Genomic DNA, 22,986 nt, shown 5'->3' with positions numbered 1-22,986 from the left:
ATTCTGACTTTTTCTCGCAATTCTGACTTTATAACTTGCAATTCTGACTTTATAACTCAATTCTGACTTTATCTCTCGCAATTCTGACTTTATAACTCAATTCTGACTTTATAACTCAATTCTGACTTTATAACTCAATTCTGACTTTATATCTCGCAATTCTGACTTTATATCTCGCAATACCTACTTAACTCAATTCTGACTTTATCTCTCGCAATTCTGACTTTATAACTCAATTCTGACTTTATAACTCAATTCTGACTTTATATCTCGCAATACCTACTTAACTCAATTCTGACTTTATATCTCGCAATTCTGACTTTTTCTTGCAATTCTGACTTTTTCTCTCAATTCTGACTTTATAACTCACAATTCTGACTTTTTCTCGCAATTCTGACTGTATAACTTGCAATTCTGACTTTATATCTCGCAATTCTGACTTTATAACTCAATTTTGACTTTATGTCTCGCAATTCTGACTTTATAACTCAATTCTGACTTTATATCTCGCAATTCTGACTTTTTCTCGCAATTCTGACTTTTTCTCTCAACTCTGACTTTATAACTCACAATTCTGACTTTTTCTCGCAATTCTGACTTTTTCTCGCAATTCTGACTTTTTCTCTCAATTCTGACTTTATAACTTGCAATTCTGACTTTATATCTCGCAATTCTGACTTTATAACAAAGCTTTCCTGTAGCTCAGTGGTTAGAGCGTGGCACTAGCAATGCCAAAGGTCATGGGTTCGATCCCAGGGATTGCACATACTCAGATACAAATGTATAGTATAATGCAATGTAAGTAGCTTTGGATAAAAGCGTCTGCCAAATGCATAAATGTGAAATGTTCTGACTTTTTCTCGCTATTCTGACTTTATAACTCAATTCTGAATTTTTCTCGCAATTCTGACTTTATAACTCGCAATTCTAACTTTATAACTTGCAATTCTGACTTTATATCTCGCAATTCTGACTTTATAACTCAATTCTGACTTTGTCTCGCAATTCTGACTTTATAACTCAATTCTGACTTTATATCTCGCAATTCTGACTTTTTCTCGCAATTCTGACTTTATAACTTGCTATTCTGACTTTATATCTCGCAATTCTGACTTTATAACTCAATTTTGACTTTATCTCTCGCAATTCTGACTTTATAACTCAATTCTGACTTTATATCTCGCAATTCTGACTTTATCTCGCAATTCTGACTTTATAACTTGCAATTCTGACTTTATAACTCAATTCTGACTTTTTCTCGCTATTCTGACTTTTTCTCGCTATTCTGACTTTATAACTCAATTCTGAATTTTTCTCGCAATTCTGACTTTATAACTCAATTCTGACTTTATAACTCGCAATTCTGACTTTATAACTCGCAATTCTGACTTTATAACTCAATTCTGACTTTATATCTCGCAATTCTGACTTTATAACTCAATTCTGACTTTATATCTCGCAATTCTGACTTTATAACTCAATTCTGACTTTATATCTCGCAATACCTACTTAACTCAATTCTGACTTTTTCTCGCTATTCTGACTTTATAACTCAATTCTGAATTTTTCTCGCAATTCTGACTTTATAACTCAATTCTGACTTTATAACTCGCAATTCTGACTTTATAACTCGCAATTCTGACTTTATAACTCAATTCTGACTTTATATCTCGCAATTCTGACTTTATAACTCAATTCTGACTTTATATCTCGCAATACCTACTTAACTCAATTCTGACTTTATATCTCGCAATTCTGACTTTTTCTCGCAATTCTGACTTTTTCTCTCAATTCTGACTTTATATCTCGCAATTCTGACTTTATAACTCAATTCTGACTTTATAACTTGCAATTCTGACTTTATAACGCAATTCTGAATTTTTCTCGCAATTCTGACTTTTTAACTCAATTCTGACTTTATAACTCAATTCTGACTTTTTCTCGCTATTCTGACTTTATAACTCAATTCTGACTTTATAACTCGCAATTCTGACTTTATAACTTGCAATTCTGACTTTATAACTCAATTCTGACTTTATAACTCGCTATTCTGACTTTGTCTCGCAATTCTGACTTTATAACTCGCAATTCTGACTTTCTCGCAGTTCTGTCTTTATAACTCGCAATTCTGACTTTTTCTTGCAATTCTGACTTTATTTCTCAGAATTGTGATTTAATATCACACAGTTCTGAGAAGAAAAAAAAGAAATGTGAGATAAAAAGTTGCAGTTACCTTTTTTTTATTTTTTATTGAGTGGCGGAAACAAGCTTCCAGTCAGAGCAGCTTCACCGTGATAAACAGGAAAACAACAGAATCATCGATGCAAACTTCATCAAATATGAGACTAATTCAGATTCTGCTCTACAGAAGACAATAGTCATTATTCAGATCAATTCAGTTCAATAAGTGTTGATGTTTCAGTGTTTCAGATGCTTTATCAGAGAGGAACCGCTCATGTGACGTGTTAACTGTGTGTGTTTCCATGCAGGTGGAGGTGCAGTCGTGCTGCGTGTTCGTCCCGTCCGACAGCCTCCCGTCGCCCAGCACGCTGGTGAGCGGCGACATCCCCGGCACCGTCCGCAGCTGGTACCACAGTCAGGCGTGTATGCCGGGGACGCTGGTGCTGTGTCTGCCGCAGATCAGTGTGTTGAGCGCAGGACACCGACGCATGGAGCCGCTGCAGGACGTGCCCTTCACCGTGCCCAGACCCGTGCTGGAGGAGGGTACGAGCGCCACACGCTTACCATCTCTCTCTGTAGATCCTGAAACACGAGCGTGACGTGTGTGTGTGTGTGTGTGTGTGTTTGCAGGTGATGCGTTCCCCTGGACGGTGTGTGTGAGTCAGCTGAGCGTCTACTCTCTCCTGGGACAGCAGCGGTCGCTCAGTGTCCTCGAGCCGCTGGGCTGCACCTCCACGCTGGCGCTCACCGCCCCGAAACTACAGCCCGAGAGCAAAGACGCCTTCATCATGTGTCTGCATGTGGACCTGCAGCCGGTGCACCTGAAGTGCTCCAACCCTCAGGTACTGCCGCGTTTCCCATCTATATATGCTGATTTTCAGCAGTGACGGTTTGACTGAGACACAGCCGGATTTAGTGTCACCAGTGGAAACATCAGCGTCCTTCTGTTGATGATCCGCACACAAACACGCGTTTCACTCGATCCGCTCACTGCCGTCTGGAAACGTGAGATCCAGACTGTGTGTTTTGAATACGCGTCTGCTCTGATATGGAGCATCTTGTTGTTTGGGTCCATGTGAAATGAATGTTGACGTATCTGAGCGCAGATCTGCGGCGCTGCTGATTGCTGCGTGCCGATTGGCTGCGAGGGGAATGCAGTGGAAAGGAAACGTGTGTTAAATAATAGCTGCCCAAAACAAACGGCAGAACTGCAGCGAGATGGAGGAAAAAATTATTCGCTTGTTTGTGATTTTGTGGAGATACTGAATCTGTTTAGTTACCGTGAGTCACACACACAACATCTCCCGGCCTCTCGCTGTCTGTCTGTCGTCTCACTCGGTCTGCTGGGTTTTGGTTGTGTAAAATCATGACTGAAATGATGGCGACAGGATAGACAGACACCATCATGTATTGATGATTTCTGCTTATTTGTGTGAATCTCTGATCCCGAGAGGACGCTCCTCACACACACAGATGTTGGTCGTGTTTTCTGTAGGAACTAGTGAGATTCAGCTGCTGTGTTTGAACGAACTGGAGTTTATTTATAGTGACGTTCAGGCGCTCAGCCAGTGTTTGATGACAATGATCTGTTTATGAGCATCTGATCATCATGAACCGAGAGGACGTGCTGATGATGCTCTTCTAGAGACATTAGGAAGCGCTGTGGAGTCACGTGACGTCAAGCGGCTCGTTTCCACAAGTGTTTCATTGTATTTTGATTTAGCAGGAAGTTACTCAACATTCATCTTTAATCTGCGGCTCTTTAGAAGCTCTTAATGCTTTCAGTTTGTGTCATAAATTCAGTAAATTAAAGCCATGAAGAGTTTTAAACCCGCTCTGCGTCTCAGGTTCAGCTGGTGTTCGGTCTGTGGTGCCGATGGAGTCAGATCTTCAGCGCGTTTGACCGGATGCAGAGCAGAGGAACACAGAGGCCGTCAGCAGGATTCCCAGACTCCTCGGCGCCCCCCGCTGGACCCTCGTCACCCGTCCACAGCAGCGCAGGCACCGTCCCGCCGGACACCAGCACCTACAGCCCTTCAGCTGACCTGGGCTCTCCTACAGAGGTCAGAGGTCACACACCATCGCCTCTCACAGACTGATCATAGATAGATAGATATGTATATTATGGAATAATTAAGTTTTTTAAATGTTTTTGAAAGAAATAAGTAATATTTTGAAATATTATTACAGTTTATATTCCAGTGATCAAAGCTGAATTTTCAGCATCATTACTCCAGTCTTCAGTGTCACATGATCCTTCAGAAATCATTCTGATTCAATTAAATTCACATTTTATTTTTCATGATTCTTTGATAAATAAAGTTTTTATGAATAGAAACAACTTTTATTTGAAATAGAATCTTTTTTATTTAAAAACATTATAAATGTTTTTATTGTCAGTTTTGATAAATTTAATGTGTTCTTGATGAATAAAAGTATTAATTAAATTTTTTTTACAACCGTACTGACAAACGTTTGAATGTTAGTGTTCTTCAAAAATATGAAGCAGCACAATTGATTATTTAATCAATTTCTGTATATTTCCTACCTGAATATTACTTTTAGGCCTGAAAATCTTCAAGCACTGTTTACAATTGGTCAAAAACATTTTTCAATATAAAATTATATTAAAAACTTTAATGTTAGGTGTGATTAATCATGGTTGATTGCAAAAGAAATGTGTGATTGACAGAGGTGGAAGTAACGAATTACAACTACTCCCGTTACTGTAATTAAGTAGTTTTTTCGGGTTTTTGTACTTTTTTGAGTACATTTTTTAATCTGTAATTTTACTTGTACTTAAGTACAAATTAAGCTTAGAAATCTACTTCGCTATTTGTAAAATCACATTCCGTTACTGAGTACGCCAACAATTTGAATTAATATTGAAACCATATGGCTCTGCTTTGACCAGCATATCGGTAGCCAATAAACTTATCCGATCGTAAACGGACCAATGAAAACCCTGAAATTTTACCAGTGGCGCGTTCTCATCTCTCATATCCCCGACGCCTCCTCCTCCTGTCACTCGTTTCAGTTACAGCGCAGGATTGCAGGTATTGCGCATAATTTTAATCATACCTGCAGGTTTGTGGAGAGCGCATTCATGTAATGGCCGAAAACGACACGAGCTCTCAAATAAACAAGTGAACTGCCTCTACACTGCAGAGCGCGCTCTGTGTAGTGTGCAATCGCGAATCTCTCCGTGCTCTTAAAATAAACGTTGTCAAAAGTTATCAAACAATCATAAGACTTCCATGCTTGGCCGATGAAAATGCTACAGTCTCAAAAAAAAAAAATTGGATCTTTAATTTCTTTACAATGTAGCCTAGATGTATGTTTCCGAATGGGGCATTTATATGATTTTTACATAATAAATAACCTAGTCTGTGTAACTGCATCCCTATACAAACATTATAGGTCAAACCATTCTGATGTTCTTTTTATCTAAATAACATTATATGGCTCTTAAAAGGGTTAGTTTAACCAAAAAATGAAATTTCTGTCATTAATTACTCACCCTCATGTCATTTCAAACCCGTAAGACCTTCATTCATCTTCAGAACACAAATGAAGATATTTTTGATAAAATCCGCTTTCTGACCCCAGACTGCAACGCAATTGTCACTTTTGCAGGCCCAGAAAGATAGTAAAGACATTGTTAAAATAGCCCATGTGACTACAGTGGTTCAACCTTAATGTTATAAAGTGACCAGAATACTTTTTGTGTGCAAAAAAACTAAAATAACGACTTTATTAAACAATTTACTCCCTCCGTGTCACTCTCTGACGGTGTTCGTGTGAGCACCACAGCGCATGCATGTGACGCTGACACAGAATCCGGCCAATAACTGTTTACTACGTCAACAGTGTCAGAGACTGACATGGAAGAGAATAAATTGTTGAATAAAGTGTTTTTTTTGTTTATTTTGTGCACAAAAAGTATTCTGGTCGCTTCATAACATTAGGGTTGACCCATTGTTGTCACATGACTGTTTTAACTATGTCTTTACTACCTTTCTGGGCCATAAAAAGTGGTAATAACGTTGCAGTCTATGGAGGGTCAGAAAGAGCTCAGATTTCATCAGAAAGATCTGAATTTGTGTTCTGAAGATGAACAAAGGTCTTATGAATTTGGAACAACACGAGAGTGAGTAATTAATGACAGAATTTTCATTTTTGGGTGAACTAACCCTTTAAGATACAGGGCATATAAAAATTCAGTGTTGTTATATTTCATATCCCTCAACTGAATTGAGGTCATTTGTTTTTGTTCTTATTTTATTACTGACTGTTTACTTGTCTTTTTTGTAAATTCAATTCAGTTTGAAATCAAGCTTTCTTGTGCTGCATGTGAGCTACTGTAAAGACACAAATACACAGAGTGAGCAAATATTTAAGTGAAATTATTGTAACGGTAATTGATCAATGTTATTGGTATTTAAAATGATACTGAATATTGATCATTTGTATTGTATTGAAGTTAGAAATTCCAGTATTGTGACCACTAATTCATGCACTTCATGAATAAGGTGAAAGTGCTTTTGTTAAAAAGTAGCTACTTTCTACTGATTGATTGAATATTGTTGGGCAATTCATTAAATATCGCCGGCTAAAAAGTAACTAGTAATTTTAGTACTTTGAGTAGTTTTTGAGAAGAGTAATTTGTACTTTTACTCAAGTACTTTTTTGACACCAGTACTTTAACTTGTAATTGAGTATTATTTCAGCAATGTAACAGTACTTGTACTTGAGTACAAATTTTTAGTACTCTTTCCACCACTGGTGATTGATTAGTTAATTGTTTAAGTTGACTGACGGCAATATATATATAGTCAAACCAAAATTTATTCACACACCTCATTCATTAATTTAGTTTATTCACTATAGTTTAAAAAAAATGGTAATAAAATATAACAGGATCTCAGAGTTAAACTGTCAGAAAAAATGTATCTTAATTATGTCAGATAACACTTAAGCAAAACATGGTCAGATCAAAGTGTCTGAATAATTTTTGGTTCCAAATTTTTATAAATTTTACTGAGTAGCGTCTCTCTCTGTCCGTCAGCACCTGTGGGGTCATGTGTTGTGTGTCCATTCGCTGTTTCAGGGAGATTCGGCGCACACCGAGGAGCCTGCGGCGTGTGAGACCATGACGCTGGAGCAGAAGACCTGCAGCATCAGCGGCGCCAGCGGAAAACTGAGCGTCTGGATGCAGTGGATGCTCCCGAAACTCACCCTGCAGCTCTTCTCCTGCGACAGCGCGTCCAGAAACAACGGTACTGACCCCACACACACACACACACACACGGCCTGTTTCCAGCTGGATAGCTCTTAAACTAGCAGGTCTAATATAGTCAGAGGAGACGTTTCAAATGTGACGCTTGTGTTCGCGAGACTCATTCTCATTTCACACTCTACCTTCATGTCTCCTCTGTAATTTGTGTTTGAATCACTTGTTTTGCTGCTCTTTCTGTCCCAGAACACGTGACCACACGTTTCCGTATGTGCGTTCAGTGACGCGATCACAGTGTTTTAGTGCCTGTTTGCACCAGTGATCAGATCACGTGACTCTCCTCATCCTCGTCACTGCATCAGTCAGTTCTGTTCTCGTCTGATGTGTCAGATCAGTAATCTCATAAACCCATGTGACCCGTCACGGCTCCAGCGGACACATGCCGTTGATATTTCGGGCAGAAGAGAGCGGCTGCGGAAGGAAAGCGAGCGCAGGGGTTCAGCTGCGAGGAGATCTGAGCGTGTGCGGAAGGCGAGCGCAGTGAGATTCGACCCTGAGGGACGCTCCGAGCTCTCGCGCCTCCGCCGCTCCTGTTGTTTGTTGTTATTTTTCTCGGGGCTGTTTGGTGCTGAATGGACACGTCGCCCCTCCGAACAGGAAACAGGAAGCGGCTCTGAGCTTGTGGGCCGCGGGATCACAGCTGCACGGACAGCAGAACAAGCGGAGATTGACAGAGAACTGACACGATCCTCCGGTCGCGCACACACAGAACGAGCGGCCTGCTGACCTCTGACCTCTGACCTGCTGCTGAGGCAGAATGAGTGTCTGCTGCTCCACATCTGCAGCTGCTTCATTACTGCGTCCAGAGAAGATCTGACCCTTATTCAACATCAGTTTTCCGTTCTTTGACTTTCACTCTAGAGGACTCGGAGATGATATATTATAAGCGAGAGTTATCGCACCACTTTCAATCAGATTCTCGGTTGAACCGTTGGTCAGCAGACGGATTGAGATCTTTGGAATTTGGAGGCCAGGAAACACCTTGAACTCTTCATCATGTTCCTCAAACCATTCCTCAGTGTGTGAGTTGTGGCAGGTGCGTTATCTTTCATGATTCGATGGTTTGTTCCTCCTCGGACACTGTTGGTAAATTCTCTGCTGACCGGGAGCCGTTCGGAGATTCTCTGACCCGTCGTCTTGCTGTACCAGATCTTTATTCCTGCCCATTTCTCCTCCTTCTACACGATAATGACGAGAACTGATTGATAGTTTACTGTGTAATTTACACAGACATTAATATGTGGCCTTGTTAGGAGATGATCAATGATATTCATTTCACCTGTGTGTGTGTGTGTGTGTGTGTGTGTGTGTGTGTGTGTGTGTGTGTGAGAGTGTGTGTGTGTGTGTGTGTGTGTGAGTGTGTGTGTGTGTGTGTGTGCTTTTGTTTATATTACATTGTGGGGACCAAATGTCCCCATGATGTAATATAAACCTGAGTTCACCTACATCGTGGGGACCAGCCAGCGGTCCCCACAATGTAAATGGGTTTATAAATCATATAGAATGAGTTTTTGTGAAAAAGTAAAAGTTTGCACAGTTTCCTGTGAGGGTTAGGTTTAGGGGTAGGGGCAGGGTAGGGGGATAGAATGTACAGTTTGTTCAGTGTAAAATGCATTGAAGTCTATGGAAAGTCCCCACAATTCACAAAAACAAACGTGTGTGTATGTGTGTGTGTGTGTGTGTTTCAGAGCTGTGTGTGATGGCAGAGATGGAGGACATGAGCGCATCTGTGGACGTTCAGGACGTTTATACAAAGGTGAAGTGTAAAGTGGGAAGCTTCCACATAGATCACTACAGAAGCAGGTGAGCAGGACACACACACACACACACACACACACACACACACACACACACACACTCACACACACTCTCACACACACACTCACACACACACACACTCACACACACACACACACACACACTGGAACACACACACACACACACACACACAGACAGAGCCGCACACTCTCACTCACACACACACACACACACACACACACACACACACACACACACACACACACACACACACACACACTCTCACACACACACTCTCTCACACACACACACACACACACACACACACACACACACACACACACACACACACTCTCACACACACACTCTCACACACACACACAGGTTTGTTTTGTTATCTCAGTGAGGTCTCTCCATAGGCGTAATGGTTTTTATACTCTACTCCTAACTCTAACCATCACAGGAAACATTCTGCATTTTTACATTTTTAATAAAACATTGTTTAGTGTGTTTTTAAAGCTATTTTAAATATGAAATGTCCTCATAAAACATGCTTATGTCGTAATACCAGTGTAATACCCCTTACATTACTCAAATTTGTGTCCTCATAAATCATGAAAACACACACACACACAGATCTGTGGTTGATGACGATGTGTTTGGGAGCAGAGAGAAGTGTGTAGATCAGCGAGTCGTCGGTACAGTGGCGGGCGGCCGTGTCTCTTCACCCAGAGCTTGTGTGTGTTGTAGGCCTGCTGAGCGCTGGCTCTATGACGGAGTGATCCTGCAGTGCAAGGAGACGCCTGCGGTGAGACCTGCAGCGCCGCAGCTTCAGTCTGACGCTCACACACACACACAGCTGCTCTCTGTCCAACATCAGAACCGGATCACACTCGCTTCCTGTCTAGCGAGACAGATCCAAAAACATGCAGCCTTCCCATGATGCACTGCTGGATTCAGTTAACATGCTTGCTAATAGGGCGGGGAATTGATACGTATTTCACAATTTGATTTGATTCCATTTCAGCTATTGATTGTTTCTTATGTCCATTTTCTTAAGGAAAATAATCTCTCAACCGATGCTGTAAACTATAAACTTGTCAGTACATTAATATTAATATTAAAGGAGACTATAGCGCCCCTTTCACAAGATGTAATGTCAGTCTCTGGTGTCTCCAGAATGTGTGTGTGAAGTTTCAGCTCAAAATCCCCCACAGATCATTTATTATAGCTTGTCAAATTTGCCTCTATTTGGGTGTGAGCAAAAACACGCCGTTTTTGTGTGTGTCCCTTTAAATGCAAATGAGCTGCTGCTCCAGAAGAGGCCGGAGCTTTAACAGCTCAACAACAACAAAGCTGGAGAATCTCACGCAGCCAAAATGAGGAAAGTGTTCAGCCTTACATTGTTCAAACCGGAGTCGACACTGATGGAGAGACTCAGGAAGAAGTTACAACTTTTAGACGTTTCTGAATGGTTAGTGGATAAATTGATGTAGTTGCTGTGGAGTTGATTCAACTCATCCACTAGCATGTGCCGTCATGTTCATCTTTTGTGTTGAATTGAGCCTCGTTTGGTGTAAAATGACGGCATGTCAACACCACTCGACTACTCTTCTCTAAAGCACCCCAACATGCCCCCCCCCCCCTTTGTTGTGTGTTCAGGGGGGCGGGGTTTATGTAAATTTAGGGTTAGTGATGTCACTGTATTTCAGAGCCATGAGAGCTGCCATCATTATATTGTTCCTGATGTTGGACAGAGTGTGTGTGTGTGTGTGTGTGTGTGTGTGTGTGTGTGTGTGTGTGTGTGTGTGTGTGTGTGTGTGAGAGTGAGTGTGTTCTCTTGTGTTCAGTCCTGTGGTGATTTCTCTTCTCTCTGCTCCCAGAATCCTTTTTCACCAGCTTCCAATCAAACAGCCAGCCAATCAGAGCTCTGAACTGACCTTTGGCCTGTGTTTCTGTGTTGTGTTCCTCTGGTGTGTGTGCAGTGCTGAAGAGAGCCCACCGCGTGCCGGTCCGTGTGGTGGGGTCGTCCTCTCTTGCACTGAAAAGCTGAACAGACGCACGGTTCTGCTGCGGCCGCTCAGCAAGCAGGAGCCTTACAGCCATTTCAGCTTCTGTCCACCTGTAAGAGCCGCTGCCTCTGATTCACACACACGCCGCTTCTAGACGCCTTTCTTCTGCAGCGGCGCCAGCAACACTCCTATTAGCCACTAGGATGTAAATTCTGCCATCAGTTACTCTCCCTCATGTCGTTTCAAACCCATAAGACTTTAATTCATCTTCAGATGAGGATATTTCTAATGAAATCGGAGAGATTTCTGTCCCTTCATTGAAAGTCTGTTCACCCAAAACTCTGAGGCTTCAAAATGTTCAATAAGAGATGGTAAAATATGAATGCAGCACTCTAATCAAAGTCTTCTGAAGAGACACGATCGCTTTATACGATCAACAGATTTAATTTAGGCTTTTATTCACATCAGCGAACATAAACAGAGCTTGATGCGCGAGAACAAACCTCGCTGGTTCTTGAGATTCCGTTTACCACATTTGAGTCATTGATCAATGCGAACTTTTAAAGGAATAGTTCACCCAAAAATGAAAACGATCACATGATTTACTCGCCCTAGTGTTGCTGGCAGCGGTGCAGTCGTGTCTCTCTCTGATCACAAGCGTTTTTGATTATGCACTGATGTCACGTCAGTCTCGGCTCACGCTGTTTTCATGCTGCTTTGAGTTTGTGTGATTGTAGCTGTTGAGTGTCGATCGCTCGAACCTTAACCGCGACTCACCTCTGACCTCTGGTGGTCCGACAGACGGCGGTGAAGGCTCTGGAGGTCTCGCACCAGCAGCATGGCTTCCTGTCGGTGACCTACACGCAGGCCGTGACCCGGAACGTCCGGCACAAGCTGACGGCGCGTCAGGAGCGCGTGCCGCCGTCCCAGAGGCTGTGCGAAGACGGGACGGACGGCTCGCCGCAGTACCTGCACGAGATCCTGCTCACGGCGCAACCCTTCGACCTCGTGCTCTCCTGCCCCCTGCTGGTGACGGTGGCGCGCGTCTTCCACGTGTCCCCTCCGCCGAACCTGCGCCCCCCGATCAGAGAGCGCGTGTCCGCTGGACAGCCGATGAGAGGACGCTCGCTCTCGTCCAGCAGCTTGCCGCTCATCTACGTCAACAGCAGCGTGATCCGTGTGTTCTGCCCTCTGGAGGACACGCACAGCAGCACACGTGAGCAGAGTCGCCCTCAGTCTCGCACACTGATGATGATGATGATGATGATGAGGATGATGATGTGTGTTTGTGTTCAGATTCGCAGATGAAGCACAGGAAAGAAGACACAGTTGTGTTGAAGATCGGATCTGTGAGCGTCGCTCCTCAGGCTGATAATCCACTGCCGCGCGCCGTACTGCGCAAAGACATCTACCAGTGAGTCTCCCTGTCTGTCTAACCATCTGTCTGTCTGTCTGTATTTTTGTCTGACTGTCTGTCTGTCTGTCTGTATTTTTGTCTGTCTGTCTGTCTGTATTTTTGTCTGTCTGTCTGTCTGTATTTTTGTCTGTCTGTCTGTCTGTATTTTTGTCTGTCTGTCTGTCTGTATTTTTGTCTGTCTGTCTGTCTGTATTTTTGTCTGTCTGTCTGTATTTTTGTCTGTCTGTCTGTCTGTATTTTTGTCTGACTGTCTGTATTTTTGTCTGACCGTCTGTCTGTATTTTTGTCTGTCTGTCTGTATTTTTGTCTGTCTGTCTGTATTTTTGTCTGACCGTCTGTCTGTATTTTTGTCTGACTGTCTGTCTGTCTGTCTGTATTTTTGTCTGTCTGTCTGTCTGTATTTTTGTCTGTCTGTCTGTCTGTATTTTTGTCTGTCTGTCTGTCTGTATTTTTGTCTGTCTGTCTGTCTGTATTTTTGTCTGTCTGTCTGTCTGTATTTTTGTCTGTCTGTCTGTATTTTTGTCTGTCTGTCTGTCTGTATTTTTGTCTGACTGTCTGTATTTTTGTCTGACCGTCTGTCTGTATTTTTGTCTGACTGTCTGTATTTTTGTCTGACCGTCTGTCTGTATTTTTGTCTGTCTGTCTGTATTTTTGTCTGACTGTCTGTCTGTCTGTCTGTATTTTTGTCTGTCTGTCTGTCTGTATTTTTGTCTGTCTGTCTGTCTGTATTTTTGTCTGTCTGTCTGTCTGTATTTTTGTCTGTCTGTCTGTCTGTATTTTTGTCTGTCTGTCTGTCTGTATTTTTGTCTGTCTGTCTGTATTTTTGTCTGTCTGTCTGTCTGTATTTTTGTCTGTCTGTCTGTATTTTTGTCTGACCGTCTGTCTGTATTTTTGTCTGTCTGTCTGTATTTTTGTCTGTCTGTCTGTATTTTTGTCTGTCTGTCTGTATTTTTGTCTGACCGTCTGTCTGTCTGTATTTTTGTCTGTCTGTCTGTATTTTTGTGTGTCTGTCTGTATTTTTGTCTGACCGTCTGTCTGTATTTTTGTCTGTCTGTCTGTATTTTTGTCTGACCGTCTGTCTGTATTTTTGTCTGTCTGTCTGTATTTTTGTCTGTCTGTCTGTATTTTTGTCTGACCGTCTGTCTGTCTGTATTTTTGTCTGTCTGTCTGTATTTTTGTGTGTCTGTCTGTATTTTTGTCTGACCGTCTGTCTGTATTTTTGTCTGTCTGTCTGTATTTTTGTCTGACCGTCTGTCTGTCTGTATTTTTGTCTGTCTGTCTGTATTTTTGTGTGTCTGTCTGTATTTTTGTCTGACCGTCTGTCTGTCTGTATTTTTGTCTGACCGTCTGTCTGTATTTTTGTCTGTCTGTCTGTATTTTTGTCTGACCGTCTGTCTGTATTTTTGTCTGTCTGTCTGTATTTTTGTCTGACCGTCTGTCTGTATTTTTGTCTGACTGTCTGTATTTTTGTCTGACCGTCTGTCTGTATTTTTGTCTGACCGTCTGTGTGTCTGTCTGTCTTGTGTTTTTCCACTAGTGTTCATGGAACAATTCATTGAAATCTGGTGAAGTTGTGCTGAGACTGATGTGTGTGTGTGTGTGTGTGTGTGTGTGTGTGTGTGTGTGTGTGTGTGTGTGTGTGTGTGTGTGTGTGTGTGTGTGTGTGTGTGTGTGTGTGTGAGTGTGTGTGAGAATAGTTGTGGTCTCTCTGATGCTATTCTGAGACGCTCCCAACTGTGAGAATCACAACCACAACACTTACATTCACACTTTTTCACACTTTTACACACACACACACACACACACACACACACACACACACACACACACACACACACACACACACACATCTCTTGTGTTTTTCAGCCTGTTGCTGTCACAATTATTGTTTCTTTGATTCAGAGGACCAAATGGCTGAAAATGCAAGAAAACTAAGAGAAAAAGAAAAGCTGCATTAACAGGCCTAATGATCCCTTGAATTCAAGATTATTCTTTCAAGAGGAAATCATTTCTAATGGAAGAGCATAAGCGTCTGCTGTAATATTTCTCAGCTGGGTGGATGTTGGAACGAGAGGGTTGGTTATGGTTAGCTAAGGGTAGGGTTAAAGGATTAGTTCACTCCAGAATTAAAATACTCCCTCCATGTCATCCAAGATGTTCATGTCTTTCTTTCTTCAGTAGAAAAGAAATGAAGGAAAACATTCCAGGATTTTTCTCCATATAGTGGACTTCACTGGGGTTCAACGGGTTGAAGGTCCAAATGTCAGTTTCAGTGCAGCTTCAAAGAGCTCTACATGATCCCAGACGAGGAATAAGAGTCTAATCTAGAGAAACCATCAGACATTTTCTAAAAAAAATAAATATTATATACTTTTTAACCACAAATGCTCGTCTTGCACTGCTCTGTGATGCTCCACGCATGACGTAATCATGTTGGAAAGTTCACGCGTGACGTAGGAGGAAGGGTCTTATCTAGAGAAACCAGTTTGCAAAAATTATGGTGTTATGTTTGTACCAAAAATGTGTTGACTGCTTTTTATAATGAATTTGTCTGTCTACTCTTATTGCTGTTATTTCCTTCGTGTCGTCCTTCCGGTTGTACGTCATTATTGAACAAATCTAAACGTTCAGTTTGTTTATCTGGATATCAGTAAAACAGGCGACACTTTCTTTGGCACAAATGATCAGTTTACCGTCTAACTGTTCAGATCAGTGAGTTGAGTCTGTTGTGAGTGTTTGGGTCGGTCTGCTGGAGTCCATCTGTGTTTTACTGCACTTCATTACAGTGTCAGATCACTGACATCAACATGATTCACGCTGGAGGTCAAAGTTCAACCTCTACCTCAGTGTTCCAGTAAGATAGTGATCTGCTCCTCCCTGACTATCTCTCTCTCTCTCTCTCTCTCTGTTGAGCACATGGCTGGTGTCGTCGTGTGTTTACAGGCTGTTTGTGACATATAAACTAGGCGGGAGATAAATGACCGGAGCAATTAAGATGTTGAAATGCGAGTTCAAACACGGTGAGTTTGTCGTTCCCACAGCTCGCTCGCAGGGAGCCCGTCCTGCTGTCGACACGCGGCGAGTTACGGCTCTCCGGAGGGCAGAGGAGGCTCTGCGGCGATGATGATGATGATGATGATGATGTGTGTATGAGGATATTAAACTCTTATCGGTCTAATGGAGAACAGGCGTGCGTTTGGCCTGCAGGAAGGGCTGAATGTCACACCCGAACACGGCCGGCGTGAGTGTGAGAACATGCTCACGGCTCGCCATCACCCTCATCAGCAGCCTTTCATTTCCACCCGCGTCCTCCTGAGCGGCTAGCGCCTCTCTCTCTCCGCTGCTGCTCTCGCCACTAATTACAGTCATTTGAGCTTAAATTAAATGCAATTGAATTTGACTGTGGCAGTAAATCTCGGCTGTGCTGTTACCCAGAATCCTCAGAGCACAGGGCCGTTTAGAGGCGACCGCAGCCAGCGTGAGTCATGATGTCATCGGACGTGTCGTGAATCAGGTGGTGTGAGAATCTCCTCCGGAGCGCGAGAGACAAACACACACAGACGGTCACATGAGAAGCCAAAGCTCAGCCGAAAATCTTCATTTACTCGTCCTCGTGTCGTTCGATCTTCTGCGAAACACAAAAGAAGATATTTTGATCGTGAAGGTCAGTGGGGTCCAGTGTTGTTTGATTCCCAGCATTCTTCAGAATGTCAGAAGAAAGTCATACAGGCTTGAACGACACGAGGGAGAGTAAATGATGACAGAGTGATGATTTCTTGATGAAGTTTCCCTTTAAGCTACATTACAGCTCACTCTATACACACACACATGAAGCAGACGCGTCCAGGTGTGTGTGTGTGTCGTGTGTCGTGTGTCGCGTACGCTCCTGCGATGCTGTGAATGTGATTGATCGCTGTCGCCATAGAAACGTCTGAGTGATCAGTGTTGATCGGAGTCTCAGGGAAGATGTTTATGAACGCTGGTGAGAAACATCACATCTCCTCGAGCTCTCGGCACATCTGGAGGCGTTTAGGAGCGCAGGCCGTGTTTAAAGCAGCAGCGCAGCGGGCCAGTGCAAATAAACACATCACATCACATCACTGCTGATGTCACACACACACACACACTCAGTGTGTCTGATGAAAGATACAACAGTAATGTGTGTAAGAGTGTGTGTGTGTCTGTCCCTCAGCTACTATATTACACAGATCAGTGTGTGTGTGTGTGTTACTGTCCTTAAAGGGATAGTTCACCCAAAAATGAAAATTATCCCATGATTTGCTCCTTATTTTAGTTTATAAAGTTTTAAATATGGATATTTTTCTTACAAAATCCCATCACTTCACTTCAGAAGGTCTTTATTAACCCCCTGGAGTTTTTCATGATGGATGGATGCATTTTTTTGGGCTTCATAATCGCACCCCCCACTCACTCCCATAATAAATCTTTGGAAGAGTCAGGATATTATTTAATATATCTCCATTTGACTATAAGCACGGTTACTTCCTGGTTGTGGTTAAGCCAGCTCGGGCATTTCCGGTGAACTGTTCATTCTGTGCTCGCTGTACATCGACACAAAACCATCAATGGCTGACTTTTTAATGTTGTATTCAAATTTTAATGCAGCTATCACATTTACCTAATTTGCCAATTAATCAGTTTTATTGATTGAAATAAAGACAAAGTTATTGGGACCGTTTAAAAACGCAGTGTCTGTAATTAGACACACACTTCAACACTTCAAATGTTATTTTTAATGTGATGACCACAAACATTATCTGTTCATCCTTCTGAGATCGTCTCCATTGTAAACCCGAACATTTAAAAATGTAGGAAATTCAACATTTGATAGAAAACACTTATTTAAAAATAAAAGACAATAATTACCACTTTAACTAGCAGGTGGCGGCAGAGTACCATTTATTTGCGCATATATCAGCCATTTCCTCTAATCGTTTTTCACTTTGTTTTTGACTAAATATTAAACAATATAAAATAACTAGGTTTAAAAATACATTTTGTCAATGTGAAGTATGAAGTACTCACAAAATCTTCTGAAAAACAATAACTTTTCTTGTGAAATGCGAGCGCCGCTCTCTCTTTATAATCACAGCAGCTGTCAGTCAATGATTTCAGCACACTTGTGAAAACACACATGTTATTCAATTAATCTAACTGAAGTGCACAATAAATATTTAATTTTTGAAGCTTTTTTTCACATAAAAGTATGAAAACTGATGGTCGAATTGAATTTAGTCGAGGAGGAACACTGAGGCTTATCTTTATTTATGTATTTTTTTATGCCGTCTTACGTTTGAATAACTAAATTAATGCTGTGCCTGAATATTTAAGTGACTATATTCTGATTATAAACTCAGTATGACACTACTGATGCGCAACACACCAGCACATGACTCTCACCGGACGTTTTCCAGCTGGATTATATTAATGTGGAAGTTCTAAAGAACGCTCATGTAGCCCATTGTGTTCGTCTGAAAGAAGACAGTCATATACACCTAGGATGGCTTGAGGAGTAAATCATGGGATAATTTTCATTTTTTGGGTGAATTATCCCGTTAATCACACCTGAACTCTCTCTCTCTCTCAGGCGGGCGTTGAATCTGGGCGTGCTGCGTGACCCGGGGTCAGAGGTCGAAGACCGTCAGTATCAGATTGACCTCCAGTGCATCAACATGGGCACGGCTCACTGGGACGACCTCCGGCCGGAGCGTGAGGGATCGACGGCCGGCTCTCCTGCAGACGCCGAACGCAGTTCCCAGAATCCCGCGCTGGAGTGGAACATGGCCAGCAGGTGAGCGACGATCACAGAACTCTGGGTAATTACTGACGGCGACGAGATTCATTCATAGAGATGAAGTGAGACGAGGGCGGGGCAACCTGTCACTCACATGAGATCCACCAATAGCAAACCACACCCATCCAATCAAAATCAAACCCCGCCCTACATTTGTTCTTGTTTGCGAAGCGTTTCACTCTGATATACGACACAATAGAGGAGAAAATACGAGCTCAACTTCCCTTTCATGACAAGTTTAAAGACTGTCTGAAAATAAAAGCTTGAGTGTTTAATCTTTGAGATTTAAGAAATTAACATAAATATTAGTTTTGTAATTTACAGTTGTGCTATAAATAATTATTATTATTATTAAATACTTATTATTCGATTAAATTATAAAATTATTTATTTTACAGTAAAACAGTATTATTACAATAGTAATATATTTCTTATTTAGTTAAAAAAATTAATGATAATTAATCATTAATCATTAATTGATTAATCATTGATTAATCATTGATCATTAATCATCACAATAAAAAATAATATTTTTATAATATTTTTATAGTTATATATCACATATTATGATTTTAATTAGATTTTTCCCCCAATCCTGCATTCCTACAAACAAGCACAGCAAATCTGGAGCTCACAATTAAATAAATCACAGTTTTTCCCAAATCATTCTGCCCTGAATTCTCATCCAGTGGGATTTGAGAGCAGAATGATGAATCTAGGGGAAGCTTGTGTGACGTTAGCAAGTGTCTCTCTATGGTCCTGTACTGAGACTGAGTGTTTGAACACTGTATGTGCAGCCCAAAGATCACATGATCCCCTCACATGAACCGTCTACTAGTACGGGTGGTTTTCAGTGCAGGTCATGTGATCTCTCTGGCACCTGTTCAGGTAACAGGATCCGCTCCCGGCTCTTCATCGGAAACGCTCCAAATCGTGTGCCGGCAGTAATCCCAGAGTTCCCTGCGTCTAATCCACTGGCCACCATAAATATTAGAGGCTTCGCTGTTTGATTGTTTTAATAGTAGCAGATGTGGCACCTTATAAAGCGCCGCGTGTTTGTTTTACTGCCCACAAGTGTTCTCAGAGATCCGATCGGAGTTCATGTGTGGGAGCGGGAGCGTGGGAGCCGCGAGTGTGTGTGTGTGTGTGTTCTCTGAAAAGTGTGTGTGTGTGTGTGTGTGTGTGTAAACACGTTAATGTTGTTATTCATGTTTTGAGTTTGTAACACATCCTCCTTTGTGTTTGTTTATGAGACGTTTTTGAAGGTTTGATGATGCTGTGAGACACACTGATTCACTGAGTGTGTGTGTGTGTGTGTGTGTGTGTGTGTGTGTGTGTGTGTGTGTGTGTGTGTGCAGTATCCGCCGGCAGCAGGAGAAGCGAGTGATCCTGTCGCCGATCATCACGGATTTCTCTGTGCGGATCACGGCAGCTCCAGCTGTAATTTACCGGAAGCCTCTCTCACCGGATCACGGCCCAGCGGAGGTACGTGTGTGTGTGTGTGTGATGATTCAGTGATGCACAAACACACACAGCGCTCTGTCCTCCATCAGATGGAAGTGTGTGTGTGTCCAGGAAGCTGCAGGAGTGTTTTGGGAATGTTTGAGCTGCTGCTCAAGCGAAACAAACAGTTTTTCGGTTTTTGCACAGTAATGTTTTGGCCGTGTGTTTGTTTGCTTCAGTGAAGGGTTCTATATTTATACCTTAAATACTGAAAATCTCTAAACAAACAGACACTGAGTTCACTTTACACAAACCTGGAAAGAAAAGCTGACGTGAGCGTCAGGACAGTGACTCAGTGTCTGCAGCTTTAGATGTCAGTGAAGCAGCTTCGTGTTTGTCGTCAGATGCTTGTTTAAAGTGGATCTATAACGCTCCTTTCTCAAGATGTAATATCAGTCTCTGGTGTCTCCAGAATGTGTCTGTGAAGTTTCATCTCAAAATCCCCCACAGATCATTTATTATAGCTTGTTTTAAATGCCCATTTTGAGTGGAAGGAAAAACATGCTGCATGCACCTTTAAATGCAAATGAGCTGCTGCTCCCCGCCCCCTTTCCAGAAGAGGGCGGAGCCTTACAGCTCGTGTCTCGGATACTCTGCCAAAAACTAAAACATCTGTTTGGTTCTGATTATCATCTCTATTGCGGTCACATTCACATGACATTGCAGTTCTTCATCATCATGAAAGTTAATTATCTGCTCAAAATTTATAGCCGTATCAGCCTAACCCCTGATGTGTGTTTCTCTGAGCGCACAGAGAGCTGGCTGTCAGACGGCGCGTCACATGACTATTAAACTCGGTTCTCTTCCATGTCTTATTGTGCTTAAACTGTCAAATACACACAGAGTTCACAGAAACACAGTCGGGTATGTATGTAAACATAAACAGCAGGGAAATAAATCACACGTTTATATTCGATCTGTTTTAAAGTGACAGCAGAGTAATATACAGTTCCTCCTGCTGTTAATATCAACCAAACAACAAAAGAAAAACAGAAAATCACTCACTGCTTTTGATTAAAAATCTTTAGTAGCTTTAATAAGAATATATTTCTCTGGCGAGAAGATAAACGCGTGTGCGGCTCACTCGGGGGAGGAGCTAAGCTAATAGGGCAGATTCTGTCACCAGTTGTGGGCGGGGCCTTGTGCATTGTGACATCACATTACGGCTTGTTCTCAGACACTGCTTATGATTTATGGGTATTAAAACAGGAGTAGGTGGATTTTTCTCATTATAGGGTGGTTGTGTACACACACTGCCGACACACATTTATGTCCAAACACCCTGTAAAAGTGAATTTTGTGTAAATAGGTGCCTTTTAATTCATGCAGTAACATCTTCATGTTTAGTGATATGGGTTAGTGTTAGCAGATTTAATATTAATTTAAAGAGTTAGTTCACCCAAAAACGAAATTACTCTCCCTCATGTCGTTCCACAGCCGTAAGACCTTCGTTCATCTTCAGAACACAAATTAAGATATTTTTGATGAAATCCGAGAGGTTTTTCATCTACCAAAAGCGGCGAAATTACCACTTTCAAGGTCCAGAAAGGTACCAAAGACATCGTTAAAACAGTCATGTGACTGCAGTGGATCAACCTTAATGTTATGAAGAGACGAGAATACTTTCTGTGCGCAAAAACAAAACAAAAATAACCACTTTATTCAACAGTTTCTTCTCTTCAGTCTCCTACGATGCCGGCGCAGTTCAGCGCTTCCGTGTCTTGTGTCAGAACGCTGACTCATCATTACTATGTGATAATACTGAGCCGGCATTCGGACGTAAACACGGACTGAACGCGTCCATCATGCTCTCTGTCAGTGTCGTGTCCTGTATTTGATGATCGTCTCTCTGTCTGCAGGAAGTGGTGGTGTGCGGCCACAGTCTGGAGATGAACGTCACGTCCAGTCTGGATCTGTTTCTGAGCGTGACTCAGGTGCAGTTACTGCAGCAGCTCCTGCAGGCCAACGTGGGGCTGACGACCGACGACCAGACCACTGCAGACGTACGGAAACACACACACACACACACACACACACACACACACACACACACACAGGTCTGGTCAGGTGTCTCTATCTCTCTTAGGTCTTTCTGTCTGTCTGAATGTCTTCAGGGTGCTGATGTATGTCTGGTCTCTGCTCTTCCCATCATGCTCTAGTGTTTACAGAGGGGAGGGGCTCGGCGCCTCAATAAAAGCCTCTCGCACACACTCTAATGGAACGGCATGTAAAAATATTTACGGCAGCGGCGTGTGTGAGGATGGAGCAGAGCGTGTCTGTCTGACGCGCAGAAGAGCGTCTGATGGCGAGTGCCGCTGACATGCTAGCGCTCAATCGCTGAGTAAACAGCACACGCTCGTCACATAAACACACACTGAGCGCTGATGGAGCGACACACACACATCGGTGGAGCGCCTGGGAAACGCGCGGCGTCTCGTTTCTCGTGTCGTCTCGTGTGTGTCTCGGGGCGGCCGCGGGTTTGTGTGGAGGTGAGACGCATCTGGATCTGATTGTGGGAGTGATGTTGGGCTGAATCATCTCTGCCTCCCTACAGATCCAGAGCGTCACTACCCAGAGTTCACCTGGGTTCAGGACATGATGTTTAACAGCCTTGTGTGTGTGTGTGTGTGTGTGTGAAGTGTTTAACTCACGCCAGAGCGCCCTCCAGTGGCCACACGTGACGGAGCAACAGTGTGAAGAGAGTTAGTTGAATAAAAACACATCTGATCTAGTGACAGGAAGACGACAAACGTCTGATGGAGGTGGAAGTCCCCTCGCTCGGTCGAGCTGGAGTGTGTTTCTGAGTCGTGTGATGATGAAACTCTCCCGCCTTCCAGTTGTTTTGATTGCGAAGCGGAGAGATTCCCTGAGGGACGGCGGCCCGCATCGGTTCTCTCCGCAGGCGGGTCACTGGAGGTCGTGGAGCTGCTGAAGCTCAGATTGGCGTTCTTCAGGGTTGACCTGTGAACCCGCTGTACGAGACCTCTCGCTTACACGCGCCGGG

At 42.7% G+C, this 22,986-nt stretch overlaps 1 protein-coding gene across 11 annotated transcripts in view; it reads left to right on the top strand.

Annotated features, from left to right (window-relative positions):
- Positions 1 to 22,986, top strand: part of LOC137002215 (intermembrane lipid transfer protein VPS13B-like) — a 110,401-nt gene that overhangs the window by 50,500 nt on the left and 36,915 nt on the right. For 5 of the 11 annotated variants that reach the window (XM_067361745.1, XM_067361754.1, XM_067361786.1 and 2 more), the window contains exons 23-33: positions 2,490 to 2,724; positions 2,812 to 3,023; positions 4,029 to 4,244; positions 7,292 to 7,460; positions 9,166 to 9,280; positions 9,872 to 10,043; positions 12,049 to 12,463; positions 12,544 to 12,661; positions 18,273 to 18,476; positions 19,838 to 19,964; positions 21,842 to 21,985. In XM_067361745.1, coding sequence (XP_067217846.1) covers positions 2,490 to 2,724; positions 2,812 to 3,023; positions 4,029 to 4,244; positions 7,292 to 7,460; positions 9,166 to 9,280; positions 9,872 to 10,043; positions 12,049 to 12,463; positions 12,544 to 12,661; positions 18,273 to 18,476; positions 19,838 to 19,964; positions 21,842 to 21,985 — 2,127 coding nt within the window. Of the gene's footprint in view, positions 1 to 2,489; positions 2,725 to 2,811; positions 3,024 to 4,028; positions 4,245 to 7,291; positions 7,461 to 9,165; positions 9,281 to 9,871; positions 10,044 to 11,220; positions 11,360 to 12,048; positions 12,464 to 12,543; positions 12,662 to 18,272; positions 18,477 to 19,837; positions 19,965 to 21,841; positions 21,986 to 22,986 lie in introns of those variants that run through there. The other 6 variants (XM_067361811.1, XM_067361763.1, XM_067361819.1 and 3 more) reach the window with 4 other exon arrangements.

This window comes from Chanodichthys erythropterus, chromosome 2 (assembly GCF_024489055.1).
Source record: "Chanodichthys erythropterus isolate Z2021 chromosome 2, ASM2448905v1, whole genome shotgun sequence".
In the NCBI taxonomy this organism is placed as follows: Eukaryota; Metazoa; Chordata; class Actinopteri; order Cypriniformes; family Xenocyprididae; genus Chanodichthys; species Chanodichthys erythropterus.
The sequence above is the reverse complement of the archived record's forward strand: the minus strand, read 5'-3'. Positions and strand labels throughout refer to the sequence as shown.